Here is a 15257-nt window from a genome sequence, read left to right on the forward strand (position 1 = left end):
TAACTTTCAGATTGCAAAATAATAACGCTGTTGATTTAACTAGTTAAAACATTGTACAAGTTTCGGGAATGAAAGTCGTCAATTCAATCCTATTTTGATCATCCGCAGTCGGATGTATTCCTTCGAGATACGAATCACAGAGAGAAGAAGTTTGTTGATTTTTCTCTCTTCTAAAGGTTAAAAACTTTCCTTTTCATTTTTGACATGAGACAAATTTACTTTTGTTTTCTTTATATAATTTTGCGCTAAAACATAATGGACTTTTGGATTTATAAGAAAACTTTTCATCTAAACTTAATTAATTTAATGCAATTAATGCTTTTGAATTCGTAAATGGAATTTGGAGAATAGAAATATTTTTAAAGTTTAAAGTGTATTTAAAAGTTGTAATACTGTTAAGGGCATCCGGGAAAAGTTCCCCCTCCAAAAAGTGGTTTCCCGTGTCTTCTCATTCCTAAATGAGAAGTAGGGTTGCCACCTCATCGCGGCTCTCGGCCCGGAGAATTTTTCTTGACTATAAGGTGTAAATGCTCCCTAAAGCTTCTACCATACAATAAAGAATATGGAGAATAGTTACTAATTCAGTCATGATGTGTTATTGTTTCAATACTTAAAATTAAAAGTTTTTTTTTAAATAACCGAAGACCGGAAGAATTTACTTGCGGCCCGGAGACCCGGAGATCTACTTCGCAGCCCGGAGTCTCCGGGCGAGGCCCGAAGAGGTGGCAACTCTAATGAGAAGAGATATCGAACTGGCATTTTTTGAGCTAATTATAGAGGAGAGCGTATTGATAAAAAATCTTCTATATATTTACAAGTAATTCTTGAAAATAACATTGAAAAAAAATGATAAGCACTATATGGCGGCGAGCACACACAATTGAATTCAGTTTTAGAGAGCAGATGTAATCCATATCTTTGTAAACATTTTCCAACAAAATAGGTGGAAGAAGAAGTTAACAATCTCTCCGAATCAATTTTTTAGAAGATTCTTTTAATTTCATGTATCAGCAGTACAACTGTTCTAATTTTTTTATTTTTCATTAATTTAATTTTTCAGTTTTTCTGAGTTCTTTGATAATTTAGAAATATTTCTTATTATATTAAGTTAGAGAACGACCGACCGACCGACTCACACCTCTTTCTATTCTGTCTAACATCTATTAGAATACTTCACTCATACACATGTCCAAAAACATATACCCATGTATGTTACACATATACACTAAACACATACATGTCATGTCACGCATGCGCAGTAGTGTTCTATCAATGTCAGGAATGCGCAGTAGTGTTCTATGAATATCAGACATGCACAGTAGTGTTCTATCAATGTTACGCATGCGCAGTAGTGTTCTATGAATATCAAGCATGCGCGCAAATCACCCACACATGTATACTCACACATATACACTAATCACATGTACATGTATACTCACACATGTACATAAATTACATACACATGTATACTGACTCATATGCAGATATAAACTCCTACATATACACAAATCACATATATAGATTTAATAAACGATTGATAATATAAATTGTTGAATTTTTTAAGGTTCGTTGATGCACGTAGTGTCTGCTGAATTTTTTTTTAATATACGTAAATACCTCACTTGCTAATGCTGTCTGTGTTTTAAGGGAACTTATTTATTTACTTGTGTATTTACTTATTTATTTGTTTGACAGAAATTACCAATAAATTTTTAAATGGATAATCAATGAAAAATGAATGATATTTCTGTAAGTGTAATTTTCAACTGATTTTCAGTAAAATTATTTGTTTGACAGAAATTTACAATAATAAATAAAACACAATAAAATGACGATCAGTAATTCATCATTCAGTAAAATTCCACTGATTATGAATCCAAAGTCACTTTTTAAAAATACAAAATGGCGAATCCAGGATAGCGGACGAAAATGAAAGATTTAGTAAGAGAATACGTAAAAATAACATTTCGTATAATGTACAATGACAATTTTTTAAAATGTCACTTCATAATTTTTGTCTTATTATACAATGATTTTAAATAAAATAATTTATATTTTTATAAATATTAATAATTTTTAACATTTTCTAACCAATATAAGGTTTTAATTTTGTAAATGTTCAAACTCTGGTTTAGAAAGAAAAATTTATATTATTATACAACTATATTGTCTAGACTTGCAAAAACCCAAAGTCTAGACAAATTTGTCGTAACAATATTGTTACAATATATATTGTAACAATATTGGTGACGGTGACGTGCGTTACGAGATAAAAATTCCTGAAAAAAAGTGTTGAAATTATTTGATTGGGGAGCGTACACAAAGGATGTCACGCAATTTTTCGGGATTTTATACCCCCCTCCCCCCTGTCACGCAATTTCACATGTAAAAATACATTGTGTTACGTTTAGTAGAGACCCTTCACCTTCCCCCAAAAAACGTGACATCATTTATGAACGCTCCCTTGCAAATATCTTGCAAAATATTAAAAATTTTGTAAAACTTTTTGGCACACTTATTTAGGACCCTAAACACTATCAAATTACAAAGTACCCAAGTAGCACGGAATATAACCTTAAATTGAAGGAAATATTGCATTTCATATTCGGAATATTCCATAGTGGAATGTTCCAGAGATCTTAAAGTAATATTAAAATGTCCGCCGCACAGGAATATTCCAAGATAACATTTAGGGAATGTTCCACGGTAATATCGAAGTAATATTCCAGGATGATGTTGAAGGAATGTTCCACCGTAATATTAATGGAATATTCCAGGGTGATGTTGAGAGAATGTTCCCAGATAATATTAAATATGTTGAAAATGCCATTGAATTCGTTTTTACTAAAGAAAGAAGATAAAGAGAAAAAAAGTCAAATTTTTTCAAAGTATGAAATTTTGGAATATTTCCAGGGAATATTCTGAGAATATTCCCTTAATATTCATTCAACATTACCTTGGAATATTCCATTAATATTACGGTGGAACATTGCCTCAACATCATCCTGGAATATTACTTCGAAATCACCGTGGAACATTCCCTCAATGTTATTTTGGAATATTCCTGTGGGGCGGACATTTTAATATTACTTTAAGATACCTGGAACATTCTACTAGAATATTCCGAATATGAAATGTAATATTCCCTTCATTTTAAGGTTATATTCCGTGCTGCTTGGGTATAAGCAAAACTAAAATTTCGTCGGTGCATAGAGCCATGGAACGCCCCATTTTGGACAAGTTAAAACCAGGGTTGCATACGTAATTTACCTGACGTAAATTACATAGTTTTTTACAGTATATTACGTCAGTAATTTACGTGCTCAGTTTTATACGTAATTTACTTTTTCAAACTGGCTGAATTGTTGACATGATTGCCGTTGACTATTTCTTGATTCTGTGGCCCAACAAGTTGCATTTAAAAAATGTTTAAAGGTGCAAGGCTGCGTCAAAACTTTTAGAATGAACTATCATTTATATCACAAAAGAAAAATGGGAAAAGTGTGGATTTTTATCAAGGATGCAAACAAACCTTTTCTCTCATACATCCGAAGAGAGGTTAAGAACCTACAGGTAAATTTGAATGAAGATTATATGTTGTTATAAAAATAAATGTATTTTGAATATACAAATTATGACTGAGTTATTTATTTATTACTTATTTATCTAAATTTTTGTACAAGTGGTACAAATAGAATTCGTAAACATAACCTATACAATATACTGTCCCGTCATAAACCTGTCAAAATCATCTTCATCATGCGCTTTTAAACATTTAAAGAATCATGAATTATAAAATAATAATTCATATTTTTAAAACAAGCATTTCAAAATAGCCTTTTCTTTTTCTGTTTTTTGACGTTCAAACCCTAATTCTTTCCAGGGAATCTGTTGTCCTTTTTGGTTTGGTCGATTCATTGTATATAATTTATATTTAATAATCTAACGAATTTATTATGCATGACATTGACGACGCACGTGTAATTTTCAAATATTATGCTTTTAGCGCTTCTTCAATTGTCCGACATCTTTTTTTACATTTATTACAGGTTTCTTACGTATATTACATTTTTTACGTAATATACGTAAAAAACTTCGAGTTGCGCGCAACCGTGCAACCCTGGTTAATACCTACGATATTGGCTGGTTTTAATAAAAAATTTAGGGGAAAATGGGTCAAAAGTACTAAAAGATGGGCAAATATTATTTTTGAAATATCATTTTTATTTTTTGTGTATAACAATTTGTGTTTAAAGATTTTCAATGCGATAAGAGCAATTGTTTAAAAGATAAAAAAACACAAACTGTTAAAGGCAAAAAAGGAGATATTTAAAAAAATCCTTTTTTCCCCACTTAATTCACATCAATATCAAACATCGGAAAAAAACCTCGATACATCGAAAATATCGAAACTAAAACATTGAGGTTATAAACATCGATGTTTCCGATGTCGATGTCTCATCATTACAGAAAATCCTGTTAGTAAGAAAAGAATAGACGTATCTTCATCCTTTTCTTACTAATTATCCAGAGAATCAGGCTAACATTCAAAACCTAACCTTCTAAGTTTAACCCACCATTTTTCTCCGTGTACAAATAAATATTTAGTTATTTCAAAAAAATTATTTTATTGATGCAAATAAATATTTATTTTAATTGAAAACTATATGCATTATTGAATCAAGTAATTTTCATAATTGATTTAAAGCAATACTTATTAGATCAAATTATTCCATTTAATTGACTTAAGTAATTTGTATTTGGTACAAATAACTATTTATTTGATACCATAAATTAAAATATTTATGTCCAGTAAATATTTACTTAGTTCAAATAAATAAAAATAAATGAGTAAAAACAAATAAGTAAAAACAAATAAGTTTAAATACAACCGAACGAGCGTTAGCGAGTGAGGTATACACGGAAAAAATAAATTCTGTAAGAATTCCTGAATTTGTTCCATAATTGAGGATTTGTGCAAAGTTCCAGAAATTTTTAGAAATTCAATGTAAGTATATCTGAATCGTTCCGAACTAATTACGAAACGGTTTTTGTGAGACTTTCAAAATCAGCATTGAAAAAAATTCCTGGAGAAATACAGGACTGGTCTATAATATTATCGAAATTTTGTCGTAGAAATTATATTTCTTCTAAAATAGTATTTACAAGCGTCTAATCAAGGAGAACTCCAGTTTAAATTTCATAATAATTCCCGAACTTCATCGAAAGAAAAGATGTGCCGACCTCGTTTCTCACAAGCGCTGAATAAAAGTAAAGTCTAGTATATAAGAGACTTCCCAGGTCCCTACAACCAGCGTGCGATTCAATGCGTCGTGTATTTGCGTTTATTTGTGTATAAATTATGTGTGCGTTAGAATATATGTAGGTAGCTATAAGTGTATTATGTATGTATGTATGTGTGTGTATCCTCCTCAACCAATCACAGTTCGCCTTGCTTGACGAATGTCGATCAAGTATATACGCGTATACACAACTTCTTTTTTTTATTTTCTTTGCTACGGAATTGTTCCGGAACTATTCTGTAGCCCTTATAAGAGCTTCTTCATATATGAAGCGACCCTCTGAATTTCTCCCGAACTCATCGGAAGTTCTACCGTCCAGACTATCTGAAATACTCAGCCGCTACATTTCGTAAAAACTATCACATAAATACCGAGTTCTTACCATACAATTCCTGAATATCTATTTTGAAAGTTCGACATTTCTTCCAAATAACAGCTCTATAATAATTACCGACTTTTGCTCATATCCTCAATTTCGGAACGAATTCAGGAACTATTTCCGAATTAGTTTTTTCCGTGTATGTCGCTAGTTATTAATTAATTTCAAAAAATAATTTTCAGAAAAGGCAGTTTTCTTTTTTTGGGACAGTTGTACATGAAATTAAAAGAAGCTTCTAAAAAAATTGATTCGGAGAGATTGTTAACTTCTTCTTATAGATATTAACGCTTAATATCCCTTTTTCGGCGAAAACTGAATGTTTAAACAACTATTTATAAAAATTATGCAAAATATGGAAAAGAGTATGGAAAGTTACCTCTCTATTATTTCCAAAAAATTCCAACCCAAAATATTAATTTTTTTAAAGTGAATTGATGTATTCTACGAAACCACAATTTTTTCCCGGATGGTCTTTAAGAAGGCAAAAAGTAAAAAGTTTTGCGCGTTGGTGATAAAAGAAAAGAACAATCACTTGGTGATAATAAGGCTTAACAAAATTTGTCAGTTTTAATAAAAAGTAGTAATCCAAAATTGATAATAAGGATAAGGTACTTCTTGGTATGATAATAAAAATTCTATTGTGCAATTTTATCGAGAAGATTTAGTAGATCTAATTAAAATAAATTGTAATAATTTTATTTAAAACTCAAGGCTAACTTTTCATTTTTCTTGAGAGAATATTGCAAATATAGATATATAGACTGTGTGGGGGAATAGATAAGCTGCTTTCTTGTTCATTACAGTTAGCGCGCGGTGGGAAAATCGATAGAACTCTTATCGATTCTTATATGTATGCGTAACACAGATGCTATTTTATCACTGAACATTATTTTTTCAGGATGTTACGGAAGAGAGAACGTTACTTCAGTTTCACTACACGGAATGGCACTCACATACGTGCCCTTTTGGAAATGCAGTTCTAGAATTTCGTCGTCGTGTTAGAGCCGTTGTTGGGTCTACAATAAAAAATGAAACCGGTCCCATGATTGTTCACTGCAAGTACGTTTTACACAAAGAATAATAATGTGCCCTTTGCTTTTGGTCTAAAAATATAATTAGAAATTATTCTGAGGAGTGGAATTGTTTAAATCATGATTCATTTAAGTTTTCATTTGAATCACACAGTACTAGAGCAATACTTGGCAACGTTGGATTTATACTTTAGTTTTAATTTCTTTAGATGTGATATTCCTTTAAAATTTCGAGCTTTTACTACACCTAACTTTTAAGAAGCAACGTAGCCAAGTGTTGTGCTGAATAACTTCTGATTGTCAAAATACTGTGTCTTTTTAAACAAAATAATTAATTTTGAGTCTCCTAGATAAGGTCTAATTATTTTGTTGCCCACATAGCACAGTTTTTTCCGGGAAGTTTCCCACGTTAAGTTCGGAAATTTGACTTGTTAAGTTCCTGGAAACTTCCAAGAAACTTGATATGTCTTAAGATTTAAAGTTTCCACTGTTAACTTCCAGGAAATTATCAATGGAATTTTCCTGGAAAAAGGACTAGAAATTTCCTGAAAAATTTAAGGAAGTTTTTTTGGAAGTTTCTCTAAAATTATTTCTGTTAATTTCACAATTGTTCAGTAAATGTTTTTAGAAAATTTACCCTAAAATAGAAACGAAAGTTTCTTGTATAATTTATTCGTTAATTTTACATTAATTATTATTTAAAATAATAATAAATATTTAATACTTATACAAAGTGGGGTTTTTTCATAAAAATAAAATTTAAAAAATTATTTAATTAACTTATTTATACTTTTCCCGCAGTTGTTTCTACTATTTTTGTTTTTGGAAACCTTATATTAAAAATATAATAATAATATATAATTGTTAGAATTTCATTTTTATGGAGATTAATAATTTTAAATAGTGCTTATTACTGATTGTTTTATACATATGAGAATAAATAAACAATAAGTAATACAAGCAGTTTTAATACGTGAAATTAAGATATATTAAATACAAGTTTTTCTTTACCATCATTATATCAATTACATTCAAAAATTTTGCTCACATCAATGATTTTCAATACACGGAAAAAATAAGTTTAGCAGATTTTACGAAACTAATTTCGCACTAGCGGATATTTAAGATTCCTTGACGAAGTTTTTCAAAAACCCAGAAACTTTCACTACTTTAAGCAGAACAATTTTCGAGAAACTGCAACCAGTGTTGTAATTTATAAAACAAGCTTGAATGTAGAAATGTTTCGTATTTTCTGGTGAACATTTTATCAAAAAATGGTAAAAATGTTTCGTGCAATCTAAAAACGCGTGGTTTGAGTTTCCACTTCGCTGTCTATCGTGAATTCTCGAACACAGAGTTTCGTAAAATTCTATACGGGGTGTACCAAAGGTCGCGTTATAAATAGATATGTTGAAGCTTGTCTGGTCGCGTCGGTATTAACTTGTCTGCTGTATATAGAGATAATATGTGGAAGGAAAAAGAGAACTGCTTTACCTGCTGGTAACATTTGGATAATTGTTTTTTTTTACGTATTTCATATTTCATTGTTCCAAATTCGTAACATTTTTTATGTGATTTTGTAATCCAAACTTTTAATTATTATTAATTTCTTTTAATTTACATTCCAATAAATTTTATAGTTTATCATAATATTTACCGATGACAATAAATGTACATATATATTAATTTCTCAAAATTTTAATTAATTCTAATTTTTATTAGTTTTAACTGTTATTACTTCAAATTTTAGACAATTTAATATTAAAATTTTTTGAGTTTGAATTTAATTTTGAAAATTTTTTTGCAATTTATTTATAATTTAAAATTAAGAATAAAATTATTTTTTAAAAATTGAAAAATTTTATAGAGATTTTATAACCAATTATAATTAAAAAATGTTATTTTAAAAACTATAAAATATTTTGTATAACTTTTAAAAAAATGATTTTTTTTAAAATTAATATTCAGTATATTGACATTTCTCACAAGCGCAGTTTTAATCTCCTCAGTTAGTATATAAAGAAACTCAATTCTTTCATCTACAAGTGCGAGTTATATTGTATGTGCGTTGCGTCAGAATTCGTTTATATGTATGCGTATTTCCGTTAAGTTAGTGTCAGAATAAAATAAGCCAATCCAAGCAAACCATTGCGTTGTAGAGTGCAGTCACATGTGTCGAACCAATCATCTATCTCCTATAGAAGTCGAGAAAAAATGGTCTTGAGAGCTCATTGGTACATTAAGAAATTCTTTTTTCTGCTTTATTCGTTTTTTTCTCCGTGAATATTTTTTTCCGTGGCGCATGCGCTTCAGGCTAAACATTTTACAAAACTCTTGAATTAGAACGTCCAACCGATCATTTGTGAAGTCCATAGAATTTTTTTTGAGTTTTCGAGAAACGCAGTCATCATATATTACTATTGATTCTGTTTTATCTTATACTAAACTCCTCTCCGTATCCGCTATTCCAAAATTAGTTTCGTAAAATGTACTAAATTAATTTTTTCCGTGTATATCTACTATTTTAATAGACCTAAAAGAATTCAAATATTTAGTAAAAATTTGTATAAAATTGTACTCAAACATTTAATTATTTTCATAAATAATAAATATTTCACAGCAATTCAATTATTAACAAATTTTTTATAAATTTCTTTGCAATAATTCAATTAATTTCATAAATAATAAACTTTTTTTATAAATAAATTTTTTTTTTTTATTAATAAATTATTTTGTTTTAGGAATTAAATTATTTTCCTAAATTAAAACTAGTCGCAGAATTTTAATTATTTTTAGTTTAATTTTAATCGAATTCCTATGTAGAAAAATGTAATTATTCTTAAAAATTGGATTAAAATTCGTCAAAAGAATTCAATTATTTAAAAATTTGTTGATAAAATTCTTTATAAGAATTATTATTCAAAAAATTGTTTACTTCTGTATTTAAATATGTGAATAATTTTGAAAAGGTTTCAAATTGAAATATATGAAAATTTGAATTTTGTACACTTTTAACTGACAAGTTGAAGAATTAATTTTTTTGAAAAAATTTAATTTAAGTTTTTAAAAAAATAATTTGAAGTTGCATGGAAGTTTTTGAAATTCAATCAATATTAATATCAAAGGTACCGTAAAGTGTAAAAAATGAAAATTCAAAATTTTGAATTTTGAAAACTGCCATCTCATAGGAAATAAAAATGCGCATCTTTTTTTTCTTTGAAATTTCTTTGAATAATTAATATTTTTATATGATAATGGAAAAAATGTGATTAATTTTCATTGTCAAATTTCATTGAATTTTAAAATATAAATCGTCGTATCTCCGACAAAAATGAATGAATTCTTTTGATTTTTGGTATACAAATGCATTTGGACCTATACAAGACGACAATATCACGAAAATGTTAAAAGTAATTAATTGTTTATTGATTTTTAATTGTTAATACTGACCGGTCAAAAATAATTTTTTCTTATCTTTGGCTGCAAAAAGTATGCGGGGAACTTTAAAATTCAAACAACTTCCATTGAGACATTTGTTTATTACGATGTGAAGAAGTTTTCTGTAAAATTGCAGAAAGATTAGTTTTATATTTGTGGACGTCTACATGAAAAGGGCCCATATTGTCGGTTCTAGTTTTCGAGATAATCTCAATTAAGTAATTTTAGAGCAAAATCTTAATTTTTTTTTATTTTTTATTATCAATCTACATGTTTTGACAAGTCGAATCATGCGGTTTTCATTAATTTATCGATAATTTAACTGTATGATTTCATTGGTTCTTTAGAAAAATGAAAAGGGCCCATTTTGTCGGTCATTTGCAAAAGTAATCCGTATTTTAAAAATGGAGGTGTGGAAAAATTTAAAAACTGTTGATTTTTCATCTTTAAGGTGTCCTGGACTGTAAACAATTCTTATCTGAATAACTTCCCAGAAGAACCAGAGATATTGATGTTAGAGTCCTTGTTTTTGTAGTCATAGAAATGAAAAATTCGATATTTCGTGAAATTTTTCGTAATAGAGACTGTTAAAAAAATTTAAATAAGTTTAATATCTATTCTTTTTCTTCAAATGACACAATAAAATTGTACCTAATCATTAATCTTATAAAAAAATGGTTTTTTTATAGAAAAACTGTCCTTTTTAGAAAAGGGCCCATATTGTCGGTTTTTCGTATTTTCAAAATTAAGAGAGGGGGGATGGTTTTAAAAATTAAAAATCTATTGTTTTTTAATCTTTTAGGTACCCTGGACTGTAAATAATTCTTATCTGAATAACTTACCAGAAGAACCAGAGATATTAATGTTAAAGTCTTTTTTTCGTAATTGTCGAAATGAAAATTTGGATATTGCGTCAATTTTTTTATAATACAGACTGTCAAAAAATTTTAAATAAGTTTAATATCTATTCTTTTTCTTCAAATGACACAATAAAATTGTACCAAATCATTAATCTTGTAAAAAATTGTTTTTTAATAGAAAAAATGTCCTTTTTAGAAAAGGGCCCATATTGTCGGTTTTTCGTATTTTCAAAATTAAGAGGGGGGGGATGTTTTTAAAAATTTAAAACCTGTTGGTTTTTTATCTTCAAGGTGCCCTGAACTGGAAACAATTCTTATCTGAATAACTTCCAAGAAGAACCAGAGATACAACAATTAGTTGGTATCGCAATCTTTATTTCCGTTTTTCTCGAAATGTGGTTTTTGGCGTTCTAAACTTTGAAATTCCGTAACTCAGCAAATTTTTAACCAAAAAAGTTCTAAGACCACTCAAAATTTTCCAAATTTTGCCAGAAATACGCCCATATAGATAACTCCAATAGTGCCAAAATGGGCACTAACATTTAAACATTTAAACATTATACAATTTTTAAAACATTAAACATTTAAACATTATACAATTTTTAAAACGTTTTTAGATGTCAATGTTATTGTTTAAAAACCGGAAAAAATGTTTATTTTAAACAATTTTTGACAATTGTGATATTTTGAACTATTATATTTTAATAGATATTATTAGATTATACTAGATTCAACATAATATGTAATTAAAAAGGACATTAAGTGTTGTTACAGCATATTGAATAATAGTTTTAATACATTATAGAGTCGATAAAAATTGAGTTGTAAATAAACGATATACTAACAAAAATAAATATCCAGAAATAATCTTAATTTAATTAAATACTGCTAGAATTATTTGTAATATTTATATTCATACACATAATGTTTTACAAAATTATTAAAAAAGTTTATAGCTATGTTGTATAAATAGTATGTAATAGTTAATAAATAATTCAATGCAAATATTACACACATATATTTATATATAAATAAAACTTTACTGTGCAACTAACCTTAAAATCTGTGCGGTAGGGATCGTTGGCGGCGCGAGCTTTTCTTAAAACTATTGTATTTCTGTAAATATAAAACTAATCTTTCTGCAATTTTACAGAAAACTTCTTCACATCGTAATAAACAAATGTCTCACTGGAAGTTGTTTGAATTTTAAAGTTCCCCGCATACTTTTTGCAGCCAAAGATAAGAAAAAATTATTTTTGACCGGTCAGTATTAACAATTAAAAATCAATAAACAATTAATTACTTTTAACATTTCCGTGATATTGTCGTCTTGTATAGGTCCAAATGCATTTGTATACCAAAAATCAAAAGAATTCATTCATTTTTGTCGGAGATACGACGATTTATGTTTTAAAATTCAATTAAATTTGACAATGAAAATTAATCACATTTTTTCCATTATCATATATAAAAATATTAATTATTCAAAGAAATTTCAAAGGAAAAAAAGATGCGCATTTCTATTTCCTATGAGATGGCAGTTTTCAAAATTCAATATTTTGAATTTTCATTTTTTACACTTTACGGTACCTTTGACTGACTTTAAAGCGGCTCGCCGAGCGTACGTCCCCTTGTTGTATCCAAGCACTCAATTATTGTAGTTGAAAACTAATTAATATTAATACAACCTTGTACAAGAAAAAGTAATCTTATTTATTTTTATCTTTTATTAACTTCATATATTATTTAAAAATTAATTTTTAGAAAATTTGTATGACTTTTGTTTTAATTAGTTCAAATTTTCACGAACTCAAATTTGTTTTGTGATAATATTGTTTAAAAAAAATTCATCTAAATTGACGAATTTTTCACTTTTTTGTAGAATGTGAAATTTTTTCGTTATTAAATTTTTTTAACGAATTTAATTAAAATTGTATGTATTTTGTTTAATTATTATTATTAGAAATACACTACCGGTCAAAATTGAAAGACCAATCATTTTCAGGTGAATGAAAAAACTTTTAAAACAAAATTTTATGCAAATTAAATTTTTTTCTTTTTATTTTTTGAAAGATGATAAAATCGTGAAAAGAATAAGACCTTACAGAAGTCATCATTTTCAACGTTTTTCATAAATTTGAATAATTTATAAAATTATGAACACTTTTTAATGCTTTTGAGCTTATTTTAAAAATCATTTTCTACAGAATGAGAATTACTTAAAGATCAGTCAAGCGAAATTTGTTGTAAAAAAGCATATAAAAACAAAATTTATTTGTTAATCATAACTTTTTGTTTAAATTTTCTAATTTCAAATATTACCTATTTTATTATAAATCTTAAAAAATACCTGCGCATATCTTCGATTTTTCAAACAATATTTTCCAATATTTTCCGAAGAAAAAAAAGCAAAAGCATACACAACAACTATAACGTCAAACTGTGGCATGAATGAAAGAATGAAGTGCGAAGATAATTATAGAATTAATAATTAATAATAGTAATTAATTAAAATTACAATATTTATGTCCAGTAAATATTTACTTATCTTGAAATATAATAAAAACAAATTAATAAATAAAAACAAGTAACTTTAAATACAACAGAACGAACGTTAGCGCGAGTGAATTTTAATAATATTATTATGATATATTATTTTTTTAATTTCTATTATTACAATTATTAATTATTATTAAAATAATAATAATATTAAATGCATTTATTAAAAATAAATGTATATTTAATATTGATTTCAATTTCAATAGGCAGACTATTTCAATGAAAAGAATTAATGCTGGTAAAGAAAAACTTGTATTTAATATTAAGTTTATTATAACTTGTATTATAATATATATTCTAACAATTATATATAAGAAATATTTGAATTGTGAGAATAAAATTTTTAAATTATCCCGACATTCATATTTACCAACCATTAAGATTACTTGTACCTTAAGAGAAAGATTTTTTTTCCTCTAAACACATGTTAGTTTAGCGTAGTTGGTTAGGTAGTTGCGTTGCGTCCGTCGAAACCCGCGTTCGATCCCCCGTTCCCCCGAATTTATTTTCAAGTTTGTCTTCTTTAATATAAGGTTTCCAAAAACAAAAATAGTAGAAACAACTGCGGGAAAAGTATAAATAAGTTAATTAAATAATTTTTTTAATTTTATTTTTATGAAAAAACCCCACTTTGTATAAGTATTAAATATTTATTATTATTTTAAATAATAATTAATGTAAAATTAACGAATAAATTATACAAGAAACTTTCGTTTCTATTTTAGGGTAAATTTTCTAAAAACATTTACTGAACAATTGTGAAATTAACAGAAATAATTTTAGAGAAACTTCCAAAAAAACTTCCTTAAATTTTTCAGGAAATTTCTAGTCCTTTTTCCTGGCAAATTCCATTGATAATTTCCTGGAAGTTAACAGTGGAAACTTTAAATCTTAAGACATATCAAGTTTCTTGGAAGTCTCCAGGAACTTAACACGTCAAATTTCCGAACTTAACGTGGGAAACTTCCCGGAAAAAACTGTGCTATGTGGGTGGAAATAAGTGAATATTTGTTATTTAACTTTAGGTATAAAAAGTTCTAGATATCGGTTTGTCAGATTTCTCACAATTTAAGATTGAAGACCAAGAAAATGCAATTTCCATAAGACACAGTGTTAAATGTGAAAAGAGAAAATTATTTACATCTTTTGTCATATAATCAACCTAGACCTCTAAAAAATTTAACTACATCTTCTTGAAACCATTATATCTATCAGTATATCAAGTTTCATAATGAACTGCTTGTTATTTCTGTTTGAGAGAGAACCTCATTTAAATTACACGGAGAAAAATGGTGCTGAGTTTCTAGTAAAAGTTGCTATGGAATAGTAATAATTCTACTTTTATATTAAAAATTACTATTCATAGTAAAATGTACTTCGCATGAAGTAAAAATTACTATTTCTGGTAGTAAAAATTACTAATAGTAATTATTACAGTAGTCACGTTTAAAAATTGCTTTAAGAATTTTAATTTTTACATCGTCATTGTAAATTTTATTAAATTTTGTATTACTTTTTACATTCGATATGTTGTAAATATTACTTGTAGAAATTCTAATAATTAATACTGCGGAAAATAAAGATTGCTTCTGCAAGAAGCAACTTTTACTATTGCAGAACAAATTTTTTACTCGTAAAAGTAGTAATCCGTACCACTACTGTTACACACCTATGTGTTCACACACAT

General features: G+C 27.5%; 1 protein-coding gene across 1 annotated transcript in view; it reads left to right on the plus strand.

Annotated features, from left to right (window-relative positions):
• The window catches only part of LOC122505668 (receptor-type tyrosine-protein phosphatase U), a 592942-nt gene that overhangs the window by 487210 nt on the left and 90475 nt on the right, over positions 1-15257 (plus strand). Inside the window, exon 8 of the mRNA XM_043617444.1 lies at positions 6581-6741. Within this exon, the coding sequence (XP_043473379.1) occupies positions 6581-6741 (161 nt within the window). The remainder of the gene's footprint in view (positions 1-6580; positions 6742-15257) is intronic.

Source organism: Leptopilina heterotoma, unplaced genomic scaffold (assembly GCF_015476425.1).
Source record: "Leptopilina heterotoma isolate Lh14 unplaced genomic scaffold, ASM1547642v1 Lhet_362, whole genome shotgun sequence".
NCBI lineage: Eukaryota > Metazoa > Arthropoda > Insecta > Hymenoptera > Figitidae > Leptopilina > Leptopilina heterotoma.